Raw genomic sequence first — 24,511 nt, 5'->3', positions numbered from 1 at the left:
AATCATTTTAATCAAAAATAGGTTTTCTAGGGTAACTTTTGTGTATTTCATTTTTTTTCTAAGTCTTATTTTCCTTTTCTTTTTTTTTAAACAGATTATATATTTCCCAATTTTATTTTCTCTCAAAACATTTTTAAAGAAATTGGAAGAGACTGGGATCTTTGAAACACAATTTGAAAAGATTGAAATTCTTAACCCCCAAAATATGTATTTTTACCCAATAAAACCTTTTTCAAAGTTTAATCCCTGGATTATTATATAATTTCCATTTACAAAATGTGCTTTGCATTGAACAATAACAAAGCATGGTCAAATTATGAACTACATATGTAATCAATTCTCAACAACTTCCTTGTAAAATATAAGACATTGATAAAAATAATTGTCAGGATATGGTTGTGGTTTGAGGACCCAAATGCAGAGGGAGGGAGGAAGAGGTGAGTTGTCTGTTGTCTGTTTACATACAACAGAGGATGGAATCCAAAAATCCAAAAAGTCAAACGTGAAAAAAGTCAAACAAACCAGAAACCATGGAGACATCAGGGGGAAAAAACAATCTCGACGAGGAAGACTCAGTGAGACGGAGTTAAAGGAAGTTAGACGAGGAACCTCCACTGAGGAACTGCAAAAGGAGTGTATTTATGGGAGACTGAACAAAGAGAGGACTAACTAGCAGATTGGGAGCAGGTGTGAACAGAGCAGACTGGAAAGGAGCTAGGGAAAAAGGAGAACACAAGAGGGCAGCAGAGGGCAACAAATAAAAACCTGAAAACCTAAAATATAACCAGAGAACACAACAAAATAAGAATTAAACCAAAAAAAATAAAAAACATGGAGCAAAGTAAAACTGAATACTTAAAAGAAAACATAACAGAACCAAGACTGTGACAAAAATAGTTTGAATCCAGATAAAACATATTTCAGTTAAAAACTGTTAACTAAGCTAGCAAAACTAAAACTAAACTAAATAACTGCTATTGAGACATAGAAGAAAAAAAGCTAATGTAACTGGCTAAAAAATATTGCCAATAAAATTGTGCAATGATGTCACAGTTTAGCTTGAAAGTGATGTCTGGGATCCAACGTTTATTTTGAAGAGTGTGGACCTAATTCAAAACTCTTCAAAATAAACTTTAGAGTTTGGTCGGCTTTGCATGAGTTTGCATGGTCTCCCTGAGGTTCTCTCCGGGTACTCCGCCTTCCTTCCACAGTCCAAATACATGACTGTTAACTGGTTTCTGTAAATTCTCCATAGATGTGTGTGTGAATGGTGGTTTGTCTCTGTGATGTACTGGTGACCTGTCCAGGGTTTACCCTGCCTTTTGCCAGTAGACAGCTGGAGATGACAGAAAATGGATGAAATTAGGTCTTTATTAACATTTCAACTAATTTAGAATATGTTTTAAATTGTTCAACCAAATTCACAATGCAAATCTGAGAGGAAAAATAAACATTATTTGGTAAAGAAATATTTTATTAAATTATTTTCCTAATCAGATATGAATTAACATTTAGAAAACTGATTCCTAATAACACTACAGAGCTAGTTAGCTACTTATAGAAAGAGCTAATGGCTAATTGAGGTAGAAACCTCCTTTTTTACGCTAATGGCGTAACTGCAGTTGCTTAGGGCCCCTCCGACCTCTTAGGGGCCCCGTCACTGACACCTAGTGGCCCCCTACACAATTGTGGACTAGGACGTCTCTTTGCAGATGTAATTGTGCTAAAAATTCCTCTTAAACCCCCCTGATACTAGGCTGACTGACCGGACCTTATTTATACCCCAAAACATGGCAGATTTCAACAGGATGGTGAGCCGCTTAAACACCACACCAATATCAAAACAGACAGTGGTACTTTTAATCACTGTTAACTATTGTTGTACTTTGTATGGGGCCCACCCAGATAATGTTGCTTATTAGCCTATTGTTGCGTTGTTTCGCCACTGGCTCCTTTTCTGTAGGCTCTGTGATTCAAAGGAAGAAGCTTACAGGATTGTATCTCATCTGTATCTCGGGACCAAGTTTCCTCTTTAAGACTTAAAAAGAGAAAGGTGAAGATAGCCTGTTCTTGGAATCAACGTCAAAGTTTGAAAGAAGAAGCGGTGTGGGGGCTTCATTGCAGGCTTCACAGGGGGTTTCAGATGTCCTTTAAAGCTCCCTCTTTTTTGGAGTGTTGTTTATACCCCATATAAGCTGATTGTCTGCAAAGCAACTCTTTCAACCAATATCTAAAACCATGGTTTATATCAAGAAAACGTAATCTTTGATCACCAGGTTCTAATCCGAGTAGGAATGTTCCTTGAAAAGTGTACAAAAAGAAGAAACTTCATTAGTATTAACAAAATCATTGATGTAAAAACAAACTACAGAGGAAGTCTTTACCTTCTTTCTCCTAGGCCTGCCTTATAGACATGGGAAAAGCAAAATGGCCCAGATCTACTAAAGGTTTTCCAATTCATTCAAAAATGCGACACCAAGCCAGGAGGCAAATTCTCAAGCTACAGTATCATGCGTTCTCCCCCAGACCAAAGCATTACCATATAAGGCAATGGTATACCCTCTCAGGTCATCATAGATCAAGCATTGGGATGTCCCTTTGGCTGACCTCCCGCCATACAAACATGACCCTTAACAGAAAATAATTCATCTTCAACAGTAGTAAAATACTGCACTGCTATGGTAGCCTTGACTTTCTGGTACTGAACCAAAGTAACATTCTCTAAATGTTTTCATTACATTTTCCATGTGATGAAGTTATACTTATGTCTATTGCTCTTTTTTATTGTTGGACCATTTCTCTAGAGCCGGGTTATCAACAGTGTGGGAAAGCAGGTGTGGACATACGAAGTCCGGTCCATTCAGATGAGGAGTATCTCAGCCCTCAGGAGGAGGAGATGGAGGTTGGAGACTCATCATCCTTAAATAAAGGCGTCATCTTTAATGAGCCTCCCTCTTTTCAGGTAAGATTTTATATAAAGCTGAATCATTCTGTACTTGATATATTCCATGGCAAAAAGTAATGGGACACCCCTTCAGATTAGGACAAGAATTGGGCATAGAGAGCTACAATAAATTGGTTTCACATACAGGAGAATAAAAGCATATTAAAATTAGTATGGCAAAGTTGCAGATTTCCAAAAACTAGTTTTATGCAAGGATTTTTATCTTAATTTTTCTATCTTAATATTTTAACCTGTTTAGTTATCATAACTCCATGAGATACTGTATTTTTTAGACTATAAACCGCGACTTTTTCCTGCCTTTTTTCGACCGTTTTTTCGACCTTGCGGCTTATATAACAATGCGGCTTATCTATGGACTTTTACAGCTAACGGCCACTAGGGTAAAACGGTACCAAAATCTATGGATTTTTCCATCCACCATGTTGACGTCACATTTGCTTCAACACACAAGTAGCCGCTCCGGAAGCAGACTCCTAGAAAGACGGACATTGCGAGCGTAAGACAGCTTGTGTGACACCCTTATTATGGAAAACAAACGCTGAAATGCATATGATGCAGCTTTTAAGTTAAAGGCAGTCAATTTGGCAGTAAACGAAGGAAATAGAACCGCTGCACGTAACCTTGGAATCAACGAGTCAATGGTGAGATGTTGGAGATGCCAGCAGGAAGAATTGTCTCAATTCAATTGCGTTGAAATGTTAATAAATAGGAGCTTCCAAACAGTTGCCTCTTTCCCGACAATCCTCTCTCAGCACGAACCATATGGTAATTAAGCATAAAAATTATGCGGCTTATAGTCCGGTGCGGCTTGTATATGTACAAATCATGCAATTTCGCTTCTGCGGCTTATATTCAGGTGCGACTTATCGTACGAAAAATACGGTAGTTTATTTTTTCTCTACTTTTTCATCAACCTATACCGTCCTTTATTAACTTCAAGAGACAAACTTCAGATAATGAATCATTTTTGATTTAACGTGCGACTATTGCACTAATCGCGTTTTTTAACGTGTTTGGAATCATTACAAATTAAAATATCCATTTTATGTAATGATTTTTTCGATTTAGATAGCTAAAAGAAGAACTAAATCATGTGGATTGTTGATCATTTTAATCTACATCTTTGAAATTAAGCTATGAAAATGGCAAAAACTGAAAAACAATGAGATAATTTGCTGTTGCAACCTTTTAGTGAAACAGAAGAACCAAAGAACGAACCATAACCTCAATATACACCATTCTTTTTGTCCGTTTGTATACTTAAATTGCGATTAATTCAGACCAGCCATTCGGTGAATCATCATGTTTTGACCCTTTTAAGGTGGCACCCCGTGACCAGGCAGTAGCTGAAGGTCAAGAGGTCATTCTACTGGCAAAGATCAGCGGAAATCCCAAACCAATGGTGTTTTGGTGAGACTTCTCCATTAGTTCTACCTTTTCCTCTTTCAGTTTAACCGATATCTAAAACAAGGTCAAAGTAATGCGGACACAGCGGGTCCTGAAACGCCACAGCTTAAATGACTGTGACAGAAACTTTCTGTTGACCCAGGTTGAAGGACAGAGAGACGGTGAAGACAGGAGGCCGCTTCGTTGTCCGCGAGAGGGAAGATGGGACCTGCGAAATGAGAATCAGCTCTGCTCAAAGGTCGGATGCAGGACTTTACCTCTGTAAGATCGCCAATGAGCGTGGAACCAAGCAGGTGGGATGCAGAGTAGAGGTCAAAGGTGAGTGATCCAGCACTCGTCAAGTAGTGTTCATGTTTTCCTCTCACTCCTAATTCTGTTTGCTCTATTAATGAGTAGCAGGCGAACAGATGGAGCTCAAGATCACCAGAGCAGTTGAAGACGTGGCGGTGAAGGCTGGGGAGTCGGCCATATTTGAATGTCACGTCATTGGGCCGCCAGACCTGGAGGTGGACTGGCTATCTAACGGAAAGCTCGTTCAGCCGGCACTTCTAAACTGCAAGATGCATTTTGACGGAAAGAGGCAAGTTTTGAATTTGATTGTTTTTTTAAAATGTTTGTTGAATGCAATGAGTCATTTTCCAACAAAGTAATAAATGAAAGTTCTGTAGACTACAACAACGTTATGCAGGCACAGAAATTATCCATAAAAATTTATCTAAAGTTGATTGAGAAGCAGCAACTTTAATAAAGACCTCAGTGTTCTATTGTAGTAGTAGGATCTTTCCATAGAACATAAAGGGTTTCATTTTTTTTTTTTTTTTTTTACAATAAGTTGGCCAAAAATAAAAGAGATCATTATATTTTACTGTTACCTGTTGCTGTTGAATATAACACCTCAAAAGAATAACAAATAAAGTAAAAAGCACTAATCCAAAGGAAACTCTTAGGATCTCTATAACTGTAGTTTATATTAGGGATTCCTTATTTAGATGAAGAACTTTAAATCTAATATAACAACTACATGGGTTAGCGACCTAATAAAAAAAAATTATAATTTTTTTTTTTAAACTGAGGTAAAGAAGAACCTTTTTAAGTATAAATTCATGGTCTCCTGATAAAAATGGGTTATCAAAAATAAAAAGATCTATGGAATGGAAAGGTTACCTTTATTTACTCAGGTAGCTCATTATAACATGGCGATAGAAAAAAAGATAATGTTCTCCGGTTGTTTCTGATGCCATTTGTTTTTATTATGGCCGCTTAAAAACAAAGGGTAAAATTATAGAGGAGTAAAAAAGCAGTCGGTTCAACAAAGCTAACCCTGTTCCATGCATCTTAATTTTTTTAGGTAGTTCCTGAAAGAGGTGTTTTCACACTCGAACAGATGGATTAATGATGCCCAGAACCATAGAGTTTGGTTGTAATGTGATTTAGGAGCTGGTGGTTAAATGGTAAACCATCAGCTTCATATGTACATACAGTATATGTGCTTTTAAGTTAATGGACTCCAAAGCATATTCAAAACTGTATTTTTTTTTTCTCAAATTAAGTGTGTTAAAGCAGCAGTGTAACTTTTAGCCAGTAGGGGCGCTAGACCTGTATCTTTTAGGCCTAGCCCCCCCTGAATGCCACTAGCAACACTGCGCTGTTGCTAAAGCAACCCAGTCTCATGGGAAAATGTACCCCCACTACGTTGGTCCACACTGCAAAACGTAGTGGAGGTACATTAATGGCCATTTTTTTTGTGGTACTGTTACGTTTCTTCTACCTATACGCTTTCTATTGTTTTACGTCCTAGTCACGTGACTTTCAAGATTCCAGCTGGGAGAAGAAAAAAATATATATAGATGGCCGACATTCGCTCATTTTTTTGTGGAAAGATTAATAACTTGAGTTTGTTTTTGCATTAAAATGAGTTTTGATTACATTTCTAGTGAGAAATGTATAGTTTGTTGCCAGAATATTTACTCAGGGAATGTACATATTCACTTGCTTGTTCGTTTCTTGCAAAGATTTTTCAAGATAATGTGGAACTGTAACATTTTGGTATAAACATGGCTGAGATTTCTCTAACTTTTAGTGGGAAAATCAATAATTTCAATCAGTTTCTGCATTTAAATGGGTTTTGATTACATTTATAGCGAGAAGTGTAGGGTTTATTTACATAATATTTACTTAGTGAACATACATAATCACCCGCTTGCTAGTTTTTGCTACGTTTTTCGGATCTCGTCAGGATTATGTGAAATTGCAACGTTTTGGCTGCTACCCATCGCCTAGCATTTAGCTGCCGCCCCGATTCAACATTGAATTCTTTGTGATTTAACTCCATCTGACGGATCAAACCCTCGCCACTGCGTGCGTTGCGTCTGAGGTTGATTTTCAGATCAATGCATTACGTGGTGGCATACGGGAGAAACTAATTAAACTAGTTAAAAAAAGGATCATGGGTTAAGATCGGATGTGTTTTATTTGGAAATCTACCGGATCCTTTGTGCAATTAACTTCCTGTTTGGTGCGATCTCATTGATGGGTTTTGACCAGATTTTGACCAAAGAGGAACTAAAAAAAAAAACAAAAAACAATTTAAATACACAACCAGCATATCAGGAATCAGTGACAGAGAGCGACTGGGACCAGAAGTTTATTAATTTCTCCCCACTGATTTCCATTCAAAATATTTTCGCTCCCACCGGGCTCTAGGGAAGGGGCGGGCATACCGCCACCTACTGTTCATGAGTGTGTAGCAACATTGTTTTACATCTATTAAATTCTATTTTTTTATTTTGTATTCTGAAGATAAATAAATAATGCTTTCCTTAATCTATAAATATCTTTTATATTTCCTTTATTTCCCAATAATCCTTTAAGACTCCATTCTTGGCCTGTCCTCTTTTCAATTTCTTCCTTTCAGGTCCAGATGTTTTAAAGTTCATCAATACGTGTTCTATATTTTCTATCTCTCCACATCCTTCACATTTATCATTATTTTTCCTCCCTATTAAGTATAAATTGTCATTTAAATAAGTATGACCTACTCTTAATCTGATCATTATTATTTCTTCCCTTCGGTTTCTCTCATTAATATTTCTATTTAATACTGACTTTTGTACTTTATACAACCTTCTTCATTTTTATCTTCATTCCACCTTTTTTTTTTGCCATTTTTCAATGTCTTTCCTTTTAATAAATGATTTTCCTTCTCCTTTCCCTAAAGGAATTGTAATTGTTATTGCCTCCTCTAATTGCTAATTTGTCTACTACTACTACATTTTCCCACTTTGACCTTTTAAGGTTAGCATATTGACCAAAAGCTGACACCAAAAATAAAGCAATCGATTATGTACAACAATATGCTACATTTAATGAAGACTAATACAGATTTTACTCTCTTATAAGATTTAGTTTTAGGTTTTATAGGGGAGAGTTTGTATCGGCAGTCATCTGGGAATCTTTTATGTATTTACTGGTAAAGAATATGCTGATGAAGGTTCTCAGTCATCCAGGTCAAAGTCATTCCGTAAATTTTTTTTTTTAAATTTTTTCCGGTAGATTTCCAAATAAATGGGACGGTAGATTTCCAAATAAATGTTTTTGATATTTTTTGAATTTTTACGGAATACTGGTAAAGAACAACCTCTCAACCCATTTAATGTAAATGTTGCGTCGAACCAGAAAGTTATTTGAAGAGCATAGACGCATAAATATGTGCATAGCTTTAACAAGGGCCTCATGAAGGTCTGTTCTGTTATTCTCTTTTGGAGAATATAGACATTGTGGGCATTCATTTCCCTGATAAGCTGGTGAAGATTCTTAGACATCCAGGTCATAATCATTCCAAAAAAAAACAAAAACAAACTTTGGACTTTGTTTTTCAAGTTTGAAGACTTCCCATTCAGGACGTTTTTCAATTCAAAATTACAGTAGATCAACAAATCCTTGTTTTGGCTAAGAAAATATGCAAATTGAACCTGATGCCTGATCCCAATAGCTTGACTCTGAACCGAATTTGATCCCTATTACTTTTTGGCCACATGCACATTATTGTGCTGCCTGGTCAACCCTATGAAAATGTTCTGGAACTGCCACTGAACTGACACCCAATGCATGGAGGGTAACCCAAAAAGGGCCATTGTTAGAGAAACTGGGTGCCTACAAAGTGCTGTTTTCAAGCTAATTAATGGAAAGTTAGGTGGAATGAAAAGTAGACAAATAACAATTACAATTTCTTTAGGGAAAGGGGAAGGAAAATCATTTATTAAGAGGAAAGAAATTGAAAAATGGCACAAAAAAAAGGTGGAATGAAGATAAAAATGAAGAAGGTTATATAAAGTACAAAAGTCAGTATTAAATAGAAATATTAATGAGAGAAACCGAAGGGAAGAAATAATAATGATCAGATTAAGAGTAGGTCATACTTATTTAAATGACAATTTATACTTAATAGGGAGGAAAAATAATGATAAATGTGAAGGATGTGGAGAGATAGAAAATATAGAACACGTATTGATGAACTTTAAAACATCTTGACCTGAAAGGAAGAAATTGAAAAGAGGACAGGCCAAGAATGGAGTCTTAAAGGATTATTGGGATATAAAGGAAATATAAAAGATATTTATAGATTAAGGAAAGCATTATTTATTTATCTTCAGAATACAAAATAAAAAAATAGAATTTAATAGATGTAAAACAATGTTGCTACACACTCATGAACAGTAGGTGGCGGTATGCCCGCCCCTTCCCTAGAGCCCGGTGGGATCGAAAACATTTTGAATGGAAATCAGTGGGGAGAAATTAATAAACTTCTGGTCCCAGTCGCTCTCTGTCACTGATTCCTGATATGCTGGTTGTGTATTCAAATTGTTTTTTGTTTTAGTTCCTCTTTGGTCAAAATCTGGTCAAAACCCATCAATGAGATCGCACCAAACAGGAAGTTAATTGCACAAAGGATCCGGTAGATTTCCAAATAAAACACATCCGATCTTAACCCATGATCCTTTTTTTAAACTAGTTTAATTAGTTTCTCCCGTATGCCACCACGTAATGCATTGATCTGAAAATCAACCTCAGACGCAACGCACGCAGTGGCGAGGGTTTGATCCGTCAGATGGAGTTAAATCACAAAGGATTCAATGTTGAATCGGGGCGGCAGCTAAATGCTAGGCTATAGGTAGCAGCCTAAACGTTGCAATTTCACATAATCCTGACGAGATCCGAAAAACGTAGCAAAAACTAGCAAGCGGGTGATTATGTATGTTCACTAAGTAAATATTATGTAAATAAACCCTACACTTCTCGCTATAAATGTAATCAAAACCCATTTAAATGCAGAAACTGATTGAAATTATTGATTTTCCCACTAAAAGTTAGAGAAATCTCAGCCATGTTTATACCAAAATGTTACAGTTCCACATTATCTTGAAAAATCTTTGCAAGAAACGAACAAGCAAGTGAATATGTACATTCCCTGAGTAAATATTCTGGCAACAAACTATACATTTCTCACTAGAAATGTAATCAAAACTCATTTTAATGCAAAAACAAACTCAAGTTATTAATCTTTCCACACAAAAATGAGCGAATGTCGGCCATCTATATATATTTTTTTCTTCTCCCAGCTGGAATCTTGAAAGTCACGTGACTAGGACGTAAAACAATAGAAAACGTATAGGCAGAAGAAACGTAACAGTACCACAAAAAAATGGCCATTAATGTACCTCCACTACGTTTTGCAGTGTGGACCAACGTAGTGGGGGTACATTTTCCCATGAGACTGGGTTGGCTAAAGCAAACAGTCTCCCTCAGTGTTTTGAAATCTGATGGGTTCGGACCATCAGATCGAGTAGACATGCACTAAAAAAAAGATCTAGAAATAAGTTAAACAGGTCTTAAATTAACTGTTTTTACCCTTAATCTGAGTAGGCAAATAAGATGTTTTGCCAATGGAATTATTCTTTTTTTACTATTCAAAAAAGATAATTAGGTGACATGCACTTAATAAGACAATAAAATTGTATTTTTCTTATTTCAAATGTTAATCTTGTTGTTCCATTGGCAAAATGTCTCACCTACCTCCTTAATTCAGGAAGAAATTCACTTATTTTCAGAAACAAAATGACTTATTTAGATACATTTTTTTTATAGTGTGGTAAATATGAGGCTACAATCACCTCTTTAGATCTAAATCTTTAGAAGGGTCCTATCTGTTTTGGTGGCTAATAATGAGTTTTAGCTTAGTTAGGTCTGGGTCAGCTAAAGTTCTGGCCATCATAAGTAAAATAAGAAAGTTTTTGCAAGGAGCAGGCAGCATTGTATGGAGGGAATTTTGTTTCATTATTGTTGCAAAAAAAAATATTTTGAAAATACAAATTAGAAAGAAAATGCTATCCAGGAAATATGATTATTAATCAAAAAAATGGTTTTGAGAGTAACTTAACTGTTTTCCTAAAATCTTTTTAGTTTTCTTCTTCTTCTTTGTAAATTTTTTTTTGATAAATGTTTATCAAAATTATTTTTTTATGATTTTTTCAAATTTCTGTTTTTCAGATTAGGTTTCACGAATTGTATTATCTTCGTCTTGTGTTTACTAAATAATAAAAAAAAATTTAGAAAAAAAAACCCAATATGAAATACACAATGTGTAAAAAGAAGAAAAAAAGTCTAATTAAACAAACATTTAAACCCATTTAAAAAATGGGGAAACATTTTGAATGTTTTCTAAGTTCTTATGTCTGGATTGGATTATTTTCCTTCAAATTCTTAGTTACAAAACTTGTTTTTTGTTTGCAACAATAATGAAACAGAATTCACTCCATAGATCATACTAGATATGCCCGGGATGCTGAATATCGATCTGAAAATTAATTTAAAATAGATTAAATCAATATAATACTTGGTTCAAAAGTTATGTAGGGTTGCCTAATAAAAAATCTGGTTTAGCTCTGTGCTCTAACGATGAACTGTTCAGTCAACGTACATAACTGGCACTTTTACCCCCTACAGGCACAATTAATGATTTCAGATCAACATTTTAAGAACTTCTTCTTCTTCCTGGTTATTTTCTTTATGTGTTAGGTGCCGTCTGATGCTTAATTCAGTGCATGAGGATGACAGCGGTACATACACCTGCAAACTGAGCACTGCCAAAGGTAAATCACTGCTCCTGCTTGTCTTTTTAAAGTAATAAAGATGTTAAAGTGATAATAATGATAATAAAATAAAAAATCACATTTAAGCAATGCATGTTTGTTTCCAGAGGAGCTGACCTCAAGTGCAAACCTGAGAGTCGCTCCGTCCAGAGAGCCTTTATTTACTCGTAAACTGGACATCCTGGAGGTGATTGAAGGACGCACCGCACGCTTTGACTGTAAGGTGAGCGGATCACCTGCCCCGCGACTCACATGGATGCACTTTGGTAAGAAGCTTCCGAGTGGTTGTGTGTTTTGAAATCTAGAGATCCTGAACACCAACAACATTAAGGAGCAAAAATGAAAAAAAAAAAAAAAAAAAGAAAAATCTCCTAACTCCACAGATGAGGTTTTTCTTTTCTTAAATGATTCTCTTTCATTACTTTCTTCTGTCAGAGACACGAGTGGAGGAGACTGACAATATCCGTATCCTTAAAGAGGGGGGTCGACACTCACTTGTCATCTCCCACGTTAGCAGCGACTTGGAGGGTTTTTACACCGCGGTCGCTCAGAATATCTACGGAAAGTGTGAATGTACTGCTGAGCTCTACGTGCAAGAGTCAAGGGCTGCCATCTCCTCCCACATGTAAGCAAAGACATGCATGCAGCAGCCTGGAAAAACTCTCATATACGATATGACCATGATCTATGGAATGAAATTTGTTCCATTATTGTTGCAAGGTGAAGATATATATACATGTTTTAAGCTAAAAGAAATAAAAAGCTAAGTTAAAGCTGCAGCAAAATTTATTGTTCATATGTATCAGGATAGATTTAGAGGACAGAGTGTAGAAAACAACATTGTGCAGGTGGAAGGCTGAGAATGACCTTGCTCACACGCACACAGAAAAAGCTGATTAACAGGGAAGCAGAAAGGCAGGAAGCAACTCCATACATGGAGATAGGAATGTACAGTAGGGAGTATGATCCTTCTGTGGGACTGTCTGTGTAAAACTGTAAGATTTTCCCCTATGAAGATGATAAAAAGAGCCAGTGTGGCAGGTGGGGGTCAGAGTTGCTGTCCGCAGATACGTGCTGCTGCTGCTCTCCCTTTTGCAAAAGGCGAATAGAAGCTTCGCTGTCCAGATTTTTTTGTAACACTCCATCTAATTGACCTGCGCTCGAATCAACGGACCCGGGGAAGCCATGACAGTTTTCAAAAAAGGAAAACACTTTTTGAAAATGAAAAAGACAGAAAAGAAATCTAGAAATTAAAATTGGATGTTTTTTTTTTTTTTTTTTTTTTCAAATATTTTAGTTTCCAATTTCCTTTTTACGGATTAATACACTGGAAAAAAAATATGCAACCGTTTTTGGCATTTACTTAGTCATACTTACTGTAGTTACTTTACCACAATTGTTTCATGTTAGCAAAGCAGGACATGAAGAAATGATGTTAAAGTAATTAAATATAACACAAAAAAATTGCATTTTTTTCTTTGAATAAAAAAAAAAAAAAAAAAAGAATTTTAAAACATAAAAATAAAAAAAATGTAAAAAAGAACAGAACGGTTGATGCGTCTCAAAGCCTTTTTTCTCATACAAATTTTTTTAATTTTTCGTTTTCAGATATACCGGTACGTAATTTTTTTCAAATTTAATAAAAAAATATGTCGTTCTTTTCTTACTTTAAATGCAGAAAACACGTTTCTCTCTATTACAGAGCTATTGGGAGCTCTGCAAATGAGTTCAAATTGGGTCAGATCTAAAAATTGTGAGTTTCAGACATTAATGCATAAGTGTGGACCAGTTAAAGTCAAACTTAAATCCACTTAAATGCATGAAAGAGGAAGATATGTTCGAAGGTCGTTTGTGTGCATGCATCGGTCTCCTCCTTTGCAAAAATTCTCTATGCTAGAAACACCTCTGATTGTGTTAAGCTGAGAAATACCAGCCTGACATAACACCGGGACCGGCGCACCGTTTTGTGTATTTACGGCAGTATGCTTGAAAATTAGACTGGTTAGACTTCTACCAATACATGTATGTTATACATCCTTAGAACATTTTTTGCAATTCAACCACCAATTTCATTTTATGGACTTTGTGAGCACCAAAAACACAATAAGTGAAGATATAGCAGCATGTTAAATCTGAATTTCTAAAATAAAACTTTGACTTCCTACGTTTAAAGCTATCCCGAGGCCACGTTATAAGTCTAAGCTTAGATTGTTTATATGCCATTTATCCATAAAGGTCTACGGATAAAAATTAATCCAGCATATTTGTAATTAAAACATTCAAAGGTGAGAAAATCGCCACATAAACTAAATTTTTTAACCTCAGAAAAGTTTGATCCTTATAGCTAATGCTTACGTCTTGCTAATTACCCTAGATTAGAAAAAAAAAGGCTTTCTTTCCCGCTTAGATTTTTCAGGATTCTTTTTGGGCATTGATGCTCCAGGTTACACAAAATAGTGAACAAATAGCTAAAAAAAAGCTGCAGCAGAAAACAAGCATAGGAGTATTTCTTCGTTCTTCAGGCGATAGCGGACCGCTAGGCAAACAGCGTACGAGTTTCGCTTGGAGCCTGTGTAAATAAGCCTGGGTGCCATTCCGAACTTAGTCCCGCCCACAACGTTTGAGGTCGGGAAGTTCGGTCTGGCATTGCTCAACAGTAGCGCGAGTATGCTCGCCCAATATCTGGCGATCCAATCAAATTGTCAGGGCGGGCTTTATACGATGATCGACAGATGATCAACAGTAACGTAATCAACCACGTCACCAAAGCGCGCTTGGGTGACAACAACAATGGCTGCCGCTGGAGAGTTGAGGTGAGTAGATTCTGCTATTAGGTCTGTTCTAGAAGATATCGACAGCAAATTAATTTTAAAAGAGGAACAGAGAAACGCGATCAAGGCTCATCTTCTTATTCTAGGCGTGAAACTGCACGCTTTGATTTTTGTTGACAACAACTATGCCTCGCTTAACATACGTCACGCACTCCGTTGCTCTTATTGGTTGTAGGTCTATCCAATTGAGTGCAGAGGCATTTTTTTCCCTGGTTCGTTCGAAACACGCCCCATAATCACAGCTCTATGGAGCAGCATCAGACTCATATTCTGACTAGAACTGAGTAGGACTACGTCAGGCTATGTGTAAATATCATCTGGTGGCAAGTGCGTAAAATGTTTAATTGACAAAGAAGTAGCCAATCCACTTTCGACAGTAGCCAATGTGGATTGGCTACTGTTTTGTTGGCACCTCCACGGCCAGTGTTTATTGATTTTATTTTTATTTTAGGGGGGAACCATAAGTGTAAAAATGCCATCCATCAATTAAGTCATTTTAGATGAATCTGGAAACTTAATTTCTGAGAAAAATCCTCTTTAATAGCTTTAAGCATCAAAAGTCTTAAAATGTTTTAATCCGATCTTGCCTAACTTTAGGTATTCTGTAATAAAGGACAAAAAAATACTTTTGTTTGCAAAACAGTCGGACATGCTCCAAATGATTTGCATTTGTAATCGCTGAGAAATGTGCTTCCATAAGTCATTTTTCCGTCCTTTATGCCTCTCTATCACACAGCATCCCACTTTGTGGTTGAAACATGATCCAAATGTGAAAACCCAGAAGGTTCTGTTTACATCTCTGTCAGTCAGTCACTGCAGCAGGGATTGTGTTTGGTTTCTGATTCATCCCCAGGGCAAAATTAGAAAAGATGCCATCAATCCCTGAGGAGCCCGAGGTGTTGGAGAACGAGTCGGAGAGAAGAACCATGCCGGACTTCGTCAAGCCTCTGGCTGACGTGGAAGTGATCGAAGGGAAGGAAGCAGTGCTGAAATGCAAAGTGTCAGGCCTGCCCTACCCGACCATGGCCTGGTACCACAAAGGGCAACGCATCGAAAGCAGCGAGGAGCGAAAAATGACTCAGCGTAAGCCAGCTGCCAGGTCACAAACCAATCAAAGCGCCTCCTTGGAGCATAAATAAGACATTCCCATGTGTTCTCCAGACAGGGATGTCCACAGTCTGGTCATTCGGAGCGCCTGTCATGCCCACGGCGGCGTCTACAAGGCTGTCATCTCCAACAAAGTGGGTAAATCGGCCTGCTACGCTCACCTCTACGTCACAGGTAGCTGCATCCCCACGGCTGCAGGTTTGCTTGAAAAAAATGCCGATTCTTTTTCTAAATTTTGGGTTTTTGATTAACAGATATCGTTCCTGACCCTCCTGACGGACCTCCAGTTATTGAAGCCATCACAGGGAAAACTATAACCCTTAGTTGGAAGCCACCAAAGAGGCTGGACCCTTCACTGGGTGGGTTCTTCGCTCAGAATCTGAATATATTCCGAGAAAAAAAAAGCATTTAAATTAAAGCTGTTTAATTTAAATACGTGCATGCTTTCAGATGCCAGCTCTCTGCTGTTCATGGTGCAGCAGCAGCCTCTGGGATCCATCCAATGGTCTGTGGTGGCGTCTAACCTGAAGGAGACAACTTACACCGTGGGCTCGCTGTCTAAGGGAGTCCGTTACTCCTTCAGGGTCCTGACATCGACCGGGAAGACACTGAGCAAACCGTCGCCCTCCACCGACCTGGTCCAGCTTCTGGACCGAGGTACCACAGCCGCCCGCAGCTGGTGTAAAATGTATCTCTGAGGTGAAACTTAAACACAGTGTTGTTCTCGATTTCTTCAGGGCCGTATTTGAGGAAAGCGCCTGTTATTCTGGATAAACCGGATGTGGTTTATGTGGTGGAGAACCAACCGGCGAACATCACCGTCACCCTGAACCACGTGCATGCAGTGGTTACCTGGAAAAGGTTGGTGAATAAGGTTTTTCTTTTCAAAAATGTCACAGGCTAATAACTAGGAGCTAAAGCTCTACTCAGGAAAAACTGAAAAATCTATGAACAGACCTCTATTTCAGGTCTGTCACATGAGTATGGAGTGAATTTTGTTCCAATATTGTTGCAAAGAGCTTGTTTTGTAAATGAAACTTTGAAAACCTTCTAATTAAAAACTGTTTTTGAGGATAACTTTTTATTTTAATCTTCCATTTTTCTTCATATTAATTTGTTTTCTCATATTTATTTATTTTTTCCTGTTCTTTTTCTTTTTGTTTTGTTTTATTCAAATGTTATTTTTTTATATTTATATTTTATATTTTATATTATTTATATTGTCCCGCTTCGCTTCAGCCATCCAACCCAAAATGAGTCTGCCGTCACGTTGGGGTGTGATGGTTTAAGGCGGGACATATAGCTGTAACAAACCATAGCTGTGTCTGAACATCCATCCTGTCCTCTGACCCCTCCAGAACTACATAAAGGACTTTATAGTGAACTCGGTTAACTGACTGTTCTTACAGATGATCACTTCTTTTGCTCCCAGTTGGTCATGTGACTCAGGCTCTCCCCATGGTATCTGCGCCATCTTTGTCCCTTTTTAGTCCCAAAAGGCTCCCATGATCCTTTGCAAGGAGAGCTCTTGCAAAGCATTCTGCAATATATTTTAGGGTGACCATATTTTCATTTGGGAAAACCAGGACACCTTGGAGCGGGGGGGGGGACCTACGTAATCCTACAATAACATGATATTTACAGTTGATTTATTAAAAATGCTTTTCAGTAAAAGTCAACAGCAATAACTCCAATAACAAACGATAATTTTATTCAACATTTATTTATTAAAAATGCTTAACAATTCCTGTAATGAATGAATAGCACAATGAAAGAAATAATGTCTCATCTAAACATCCCTCAATTAACAAAAGTTACCAATAACTCTCAACTCCCAATAACGGATGATACTCAGCCTCAGCAATGAACGAAATAATGTTTGTTCTGTAGGATATTGGAAAAAATAAATTAACAAATTAGCTAATTAACAAAAAATACCTCTTGTGTAGCAGAAATAACTCAAAATGTACCAAAAAAGAAACAAACATATCAATAGACTATCTTTACTTTCGGTGTCCAGGTGGCTTTTCAGATTACTTGCACCTCCATTGGACACCGAGACATCTGTGCCTGCTTTGCACACTGTGCACAAGGCCTCCAATGTGTCTCGACCTGGTCTGAAAGAGGGGAAACTCTTTTGTAAATCGTCGGTAAACATACATTTGCTCTTTTGCATGTTGTTGGCTTACTGACAGCCATGCAATCTATATTCTCATTAAGAACAGGGCTGCCCGCACTGACGCGGCTCAGGGATTACGTCACACGCAGCGCCGTGCGCAGTGCCCTAGTGCCTGTAAATTTAAAGGAATAGTACACCCAAAACATGATTAGCCTTCATTTTCTACTCACCCCCATGCTGAACAACACTCTGGAGTACTTTTTTGATATCTCAAATGCATCTGGAGATCTGGGAGGCTTCTTGCTGTCTGCTGACATTCAAATAATAAAGAAGCCTCCCAGATCTCCAGATGCATTTGAGATATCAAAAAAGTACTCCAGAGTTTTGTTCAGCATGGGGTGAGTAGAAAATGAAGGCTAATCATGTTTTGGGTGTACTATTCCTTTAATGGTCCAATGAAGGTAATTTAAAAAAACAGGACATTTTCTCACTTTCTAAAAAAAACCCGGGACGCCCGGGACAGGACGTGAAATACGGATATGTCCCGGGAAATACGGACGTTTGGTCACCCTAATATATTTGCTTGTCTACTGACCATTGAAGTCCCTTCCTTTCAAAGTGCATTGTGGGAAATTATGAGTCCGCTTCTTTTTCATCCACCAGATATTTTGACACTCATAAAATGACGTAACACCTATAAAGTCCCATAAGTAGGTCATACTTAGGCTGCACAGCGTATAAATGCTGCTTCATGATTCACGATTTTCATCTTTGAAAGCGGAACACCAAGAGCTGTTGTTCTCTTGGTGTCCCCTGCTGCTTCTATATATGAGGCTTTATGCGTCTTTGTCTCCAGGAGGGGGGTTGCTATAGTCAACAGGCTTGGATCGTATGAGATGAGCATGCCGGACGACGATCAGCACACCCTGAGGATTCAGCGGGTCAGGAGCTCCGACATTGGTCAGCTGGTGGTCACAGCCAGCAACCAGTTTGGTAGTGACCTCTGCACGCTGCAGCTGGCCATGGCAGGTCAGACACCTTCAGCATTTCAATGAAAACTTCCCGGAAGAATGTCAAGGATGAGAAACCAACGTTTGACTGTACTTCTTCTGTAGTTCCTCCTAAATTTGAATCCATCATGGAGGACGTGGACGTGCATGTCGGAGAAACAACGCAGCTGGCTGTAGTGGTGGAGGGGAAACCAGATCCGGATATTCTGTGGTTTAAGGTACTTTACTCCAAATTAAAAGAACATCTTAGTCAATTTAAGGGTGATGAACATGAGCTTATCTTTTCATGCTCTTTCTCAGGATGATCAGCTCCTCTCTGAGAGCAGCCACTTCAAGTTTGTGTACGACGACCCTGAATATTCCCTTGTGATTCTGAGCGCCAGGCGGGAGGAGCACTGTGGCGTGTACACCTGCACCGCCAAGAACGTGGCAGGCTGTGTGTCCTGCAAGGCCGAGCTCACCGTCCACACAGGTCTGAAGAGAAATAATTAGTTTGAAATAATTAGTGAGATAAAAAACAAAGACGTGTAGCAGCCTTCTCAGATTCAGAGTTTTAACTGAAATGTGTACGGCGTCAATTTTGTTCCATTATTGTTGCAAAACCATGCAATAAATATATAATCCAGTAAGGAAACTTTTAACCTTGCTAAACAGAAAAGGGTTTTAAAGGTAGTGTTTTTTTTTTTTTAATCCTTAATTTATTCTAAAAGCTTTCACAGAATTTATATCTTTATGTCTTTTTTTTTTTTTTTTTTTATTGTGTGTCACAGATGAAATTCTCTTCACTTTAAGCCCAATAGAAATATTGTTGCTAACAGCCGAAGCAGCCAATAGAAAAGCTTCTTCTCTCCAGAGGAAAGTCCGATCCCAGAAGTGAAGAGAATGTCATCTGCAAATCGGATTTTCAAAAACTGCAATTCTCAAAACCCATTCTGAAATACAGGAATTTGAAAAACTAAAATGATTTTTTTTTTACTTGAAAACATAAAATATGCAACAGAATTTGAAAAAAAGCTTATTTTTAAAATGAAAAAAACAAAATCTTAGAAAGCATTTACTTTCAAAACATCTCTTTTACATAAGAAGTATTTTCAGTTTCATTTCTGGATCGCTTTTTTTCAAAGGGTAAAATACCTAAACATTGAACCTAGAATACATAAACATTGAAAAAAAGAGGAAAAAAAGAAAAATAATAGAAAATGCAAAGTCATTCTCAAAAAAGTAATTCTCAAAAAAAGTTTTGCAAGGTTTTAATTTCTGGATTGGATTTCTTCTAAATTTAAATTTACAAAACGTGTTTTTTCATGTACAAAAATGAAATTGGAAAAAAATACAATCAATAAAACTTAATCTGAAAAAGACAATTATACAAAACACCTAATTTACTCTCAAAATCTTTTTTATTATTTACTAAAAAGCATTTTACCCCCCCAAATTTACATTTAAAAACATGTTCTTTGTTTGCAACAATAATGGAATAAAATTCACTCCATATTTTCTCCTCTGCAGTTAGCTTTTGCTTGGAAATTGCTCTGTAAATCTGCCCCATATGGCAGAAACCAAGAGGCGCTCTGCAGCTATGAAACCAAACCATCTGTCACTGCTCCGTTCTAAACGCCTGTGTCTGTGCTTCATGCAGAGCGAGCAGCAGCAGCCGAGCCCATGGAGGACAAGGGGAAGATTCTGAGGACGATGAGGCGTTTGACGGATTATTATGATATTCACAAAGAAATAGGGAGGTGAGGTGTTTGTGTGTGGAGGCGCCGCAGCTCCCCTCAGACACAGCGAGGGAGCTGACGTTAATGGGTTTTGGTGCGCTCAGGGTCAGCCTAAAGGGGTGAGGGTGGTAGGATGGGTTGGGAGGGGGCGGGTTTGAACCTGCTTAACAACAGCAGACAGAAACAGAGATGACTCACCATCCTGAGTGGAGTGAATACATTAGCTGGCACTGGATTTGTTTGGGTCCGTCTCTCATAGAGAGAGGTTTAGCCTTTGGAAAAGGGAAAATAGAGAAAAGATAAAGGCCAACAAATTTCAGATGGATTTATTAGAAAATGAAATGTCAAATTAGACACAGCAATCTCTATATGTATGGAGTGAATTTTGTTCCATTATTGTAAGTTATATTTAAAAACATATTTTTCACATTTCTCTTTTGCAGATTGATTTTCAATAAACCTAAATAAATGTAAGATTGCATTTGTTTTATGAGTTCAACATATTTGATATCAGATTTTTTTAAGTATGAGAATACAAGTATAGAGGTTACAAAAAAAAGTTAAAAAGTTACAACTATGCAAAAATGCAAGTACAACTCATTTACGACAGATTTACAAGTTCGACAAAGCTGTTTCACTCCTTACCGGTTCCCTCTCTCTGTTACGCAAACACACAAGCACGTTTCTCTATCATCGTGGGGACCTTCAATTGACTTTCATTCATTTCTAACCCAGTTCTACAGCCTAAACCTTACCCTAATCCTAACCCTAACCTATTCATTTGTAACCTATCTATAGCGTAACTGTGACCCTTAGCCTAAGTATTGCGGGTTCATACCTAACCCTAATCCTAAACTAAATTCACACCCTTGTCCTAACACCTAAGCCTAAAACAGAATTTGTAACCATGGGGACCATATATATATATATATATATATATATATATATATATATATATATATATATATATATATATATATATATATATATATATATACGTGTATATATATGTATAATACATATGTATATGTATATATATATATATATATATATATATATATATATATATATATATATATATATATATATATATATACATATGTATGTATATATATATATATATATTGTCTTAAATTGGATAACCGGCTCTTGCCCAGGGTGCTTTCATGCTTGGGGACACAGTCATCGAAACATTGAACTAACATGAGCATTAACAGTGACAATGTACGATGTCATGTAAAAAGGGTAGACACACACACATGTTTGGACTAATGATGCTTCTCTGTTTGCCTGCTGAACCAGGGGGGCGTTCTCCTATGTGAAACGGGTGACGCTGAAAACAGAGAAGACGGATTTGGCTGCTAAATTCATCTCTGCCCGGGGAAAGAGGAAAGCAGCGGCCCTCAGGGAGATGGATCTGCTGGCTCAGCTGGACAATGACCAGATTCTTTATTTCCACGATGCTTTTGAGAAGAAGAATGTGGTGGTGCTCATCACAGAGCTGTATCCTTTCACTTGGACTTTAGCTTTTCCCCAAGCTCTTTTAGAAAGAAAAATGTCGATATTTCTAGACAGAAAGGAAACAAAACAAATGTATTCTGCAGCTGCCTTGGGCACACATGATGCAGCTACTCTTCTCTGACTCATTGCTGCTGGGAGGAATTAGCAATAGATAGCAGGCGTGGGAGTTCTGCTCATTTGTAATCCATCTCTCCTGCACCCACCACTCGAATCATAAAGTCGACTCCCAGTTCAGGTTTTTTCCCCTCAGCTTTTTGTGAAGATGTCACGAAGAAATGTTGGACAGGATGGTGAAGAAAACAACGGTCGCAGAGAAGCTGGTGCGTGTTGCTCTGCTCGATGCTTTGCAGCCATGTCACGTAACTTTAAAGTTAATCGTTTTTTTTTATAATCTCTCAATATGCAGATCCGGAGCTTGGTTCAACAGATTCTGGAAGGGCTTCGGTATCTTCACCAAAAAAACATAGCTCACCTCGACCTAAAGGTATTGGTGCATCCCTACAATGATCATCGTTTATTAATCAGGGGTAGCTACTCATATCACTTACACTTATGTCCCCTTTAGCCGGAAAACATTTTAATGGCAAGTCCAGGAAGCGACCAAATCCGCATTTGTGACTTTGGGAACGCCATGAAATTGGAAACTTCAGAGGAGTATTACTGCAAATACGGAACGCCGGAGTATGTTGCTCCAGAGGTTGTTAACCAAACTCCAATTTCCACGGCAACAGACATATGGTAAGCCTCCCGCCTCCAAGACTTGATAAGCGACTCTTACTTCCACTGGAAGCCATAGATTAGCATGTCGTAATCCACTTCCTGCTCTCCACAGGCCTGTTGGAGTCATCACTTATCTCTGGTAGGCTGCAGAGATTTCAGTCAAATATTTAGTCCTGGAATGCATCAAACTGAAAAATAAATGAACCCTAATATGTTTGTGTTCCAGTCTCACTGGAGTGTCTCCGTTTGCTGGTGAGAATGACAGAGCCACTGCGCTGAACATCAGGAACTACAACGTGGCATTCGAGGAGGCCATGTTTTCAGACCTCTGCAGGGAGGCCAAGGGTTTCGTCATCAAGCTGCTGGTGGTGGACAGGCTGTGAGCGTCTGTTAATCAATGCTGAACCTCTACAGAGAGTGAAAGACTGTATTGTAAAATAAAAAATACAAGTTGTCTGCAACGTTGCTAGTGGCAGCATCATGCTGCGGGATCCCTTATATAGCAGGGAGTGCGTTAGCTATAGCTAAACATAGAACAATCAAGAATGAAAGAAACAGTAAGAGGTTTAAAAAGAAACAGAAACTAATATAGGTGCAAAACCAGTGCATATACATTAAGGCAAAGCATATATAAAAGTACTTCAAATATAAATTAGCTTTAAAAAGAAAAAATAGGCTAACACACAAGTTCAAATGGAATATCTTGCAAAGAAAGCGAAAACTTGCTTCAAACACATAAATCATTCTGACAACCAAAATGTTGTTGTAGAAAAGATTCATGGAATGAGTTTGTAAATAGGCACATAAAATGAAACTTTTAACAAACGTTTTAAATAAAAAATGTTTTGTGGAGTAACTGCTGTTTTTTTTTTTTAGATTTTTAGAATGTTTTTTTTTCTCTTTATTTACAGGATTTACATTGAGCTTGAAGTATGGAGTCATAAAGAAATACTTGTTGCTGAAGTCTTAGCTTAGAGATTTTTTCATGCTTTTCAAATGCTGTTTGAAAAGGTTGCAATTTTTAAAACTTATGACATATGAACATTTTTTTTATCTGAAAATAAAGAGAGAGAAAACTAAAATACAAGAAGAATAAAATTTAAATACAATTTTTATCTCAGAAAACAGCAGGTACCCCCCCAAAAAACTATGTTTGATAAAAAAAAATGTGTAAAGTTTATAAATGTTATTAAAAAAAAAATAAAAAATAAATCTGACATAACAGCAAGGCTACTCTCCAAACCGTTTTTAAAATGATCATTATTTAATTTTTTTTAATTTTAATTTCTGGATTACATTTTTATTATTTCAATTTAAAACGCATATAATTAACTTGAACCAATAATGGTGGAAAAGACACTCCATAAAAGAACTGCAAGTAGAAAGAAGACCACAAGTCAAGATGGCAACAACAATGGTTTCACACATCACCTATGTGCTAATAGTGGGTTTTGTGTTTGCAGTTTGCTGCTTAGTAATTTCTTCGCTTGCAGCAAATCATTTTTAAAGAGTTTTTGAGTGCCTGTGTGTTAATTTTGGTGTGTTTTCAGCCTCATCTTGTACTTGAAGTAGTTTTGTATTTATTTTTGCTTAAATTCAGTATAAGTAAGAACAGCCAAGTCAAAGTCCAAACCAAAATCCTATTGAGAATTTGTTTATAAATGGAAAAAGCTCTACTTTTCTTTTAATGAATCATATTAAATTTACAAAGAGAGGAGAAAAAATGTCATACACTACGTGTATAAAGCTGATAGGTCCCAGAAGTATGTCTCTATAATCAGCTGACTGCCACACTTTTAAGATTTCTTTATATTAGGATGCCTGAAACTATAATTATTTTTTATTGGTAATAGCATTCTTGTTGTTTTGACCGATCAACCCAGAGTTGCTAATATAAGCATGGTAAAATGTGGAAAAGTTGAAGGAAGTCTAAATACTTTTGCACTGCTTTATATTTAATCTTCC

General features: G+C 37.3%; 1 protein-coding gene across 7 annotated transcripts in view; it reads left to right on the top strand.

The window, feature by feature from the left end:
* LOC119780791 (striated muscle preferentially expressed protein kinase-like) overlaps positions 1 to 24,511 on the top strand; it is a 94,720-nt gene that overhangs the window by 53,036 nt on the left and 17,173 nt on the right. For all 7 annotated transcript variants that reach the window (XM_038280938.1, XM_038280939.1, XM_038280942.1 and 4 more), the window contains 22 exons: positions 2,805 to 2,962; positions 4,287 to 4,375; positions 4,515 to 4,690; positions 4,769 to 4,952; positions 11,447 to 11,520; positions 11,628 to 11,786; positions 11,956 to 12,145; positions 15,205 to 15,434; positions 15,513 to 15,632; positions 15,713 to 15,817; positions 15,909 to 16,115; positions 16,196 to 16,319; positions 18,434 to 18,606; positions 18,693 to 18,805; positions 18,888 to 19,059; positions 20,227 to 20,326; positions 21,608 to 21,808; positions 22,089 to 22,146; positions 22,233 to 22,310; positions 22,392 to 22,564; positions 22,659 to 22,685; positions 22,773 to 22,925. In XM_038280938.1, the coding sequence (XP_038136866.1) occupies positions 2,805 to 2,962; positions 4,287 to 4,375; positions 4,515 to 4,690; positions 4,769 to 4,952; positions 11,447 to 11,520; positions 11,628 to 11,786; positions 11,956 to 12,145; positions 15,205 to 15,434; positions 15,513 to 15,632; positions 15,713 to 15,817; positions 15,909 to 16,115; positions 16,196 to 16,319; positions 18,434 to 18,606; positions 18,693 to 18,805; positions 18,888 to 19,059; positions 20,227 to 20,326; positions 21,608 to 21,808; positions 22,089 to 22,146; positions 22,233 to 22,310; positions 22,392 to 22,564; positions 22,659 to 22,685; positions 22,773 to 22,925 (3,064 nt within the window). The remainder of the gene's footprint in view (positions 1 to 2,804; positions 2,963 to 4,286; positions 4,376 to 4,514; positions 4,691 to 4,768; positions 4,953 to 11,446; positions 11,521 to 11,627; positions 11,787 to 11,955; positions 12,146 to 15,204; positions 15,435 to 15,512; positions 15,633 to 15,712; positions 15,818 to 15,908; positions 16,116 to 16,195; positions 16,320 to 18,433; positions 18,607 to 18,692; positions 18,806 to 18,887; positions 19,060 to 20,226; positions 20,327 to 21,607; positions 21,809 to 22,088; positions 22,147 to 22,232; positions 22,311 to 22,391; positions 22,565 to 22,658; positions 22,686 to 22,772; positions 22,926 to 24,511) is intronic.

This window comes from Cyprinodon tularosa, unplaced genomic scaffold (genome assembly GCF_016077235.1).
Source record: "Cyprinodon tularosa strain WSP-4 unplaced genomic scaffold, ASM1607723v1 ctg166, whole genome shotgun sequence".
NCBI lineage: Eukaryota > Metazoa > Chordata > Actinopteri > Cyprinodontiformes > Cyprinodontidae > Cyprinodon > Cyprinodon tularosa.
This window is presented reverse-complemented; position numbering and strand designations above follow the sequence as displayed.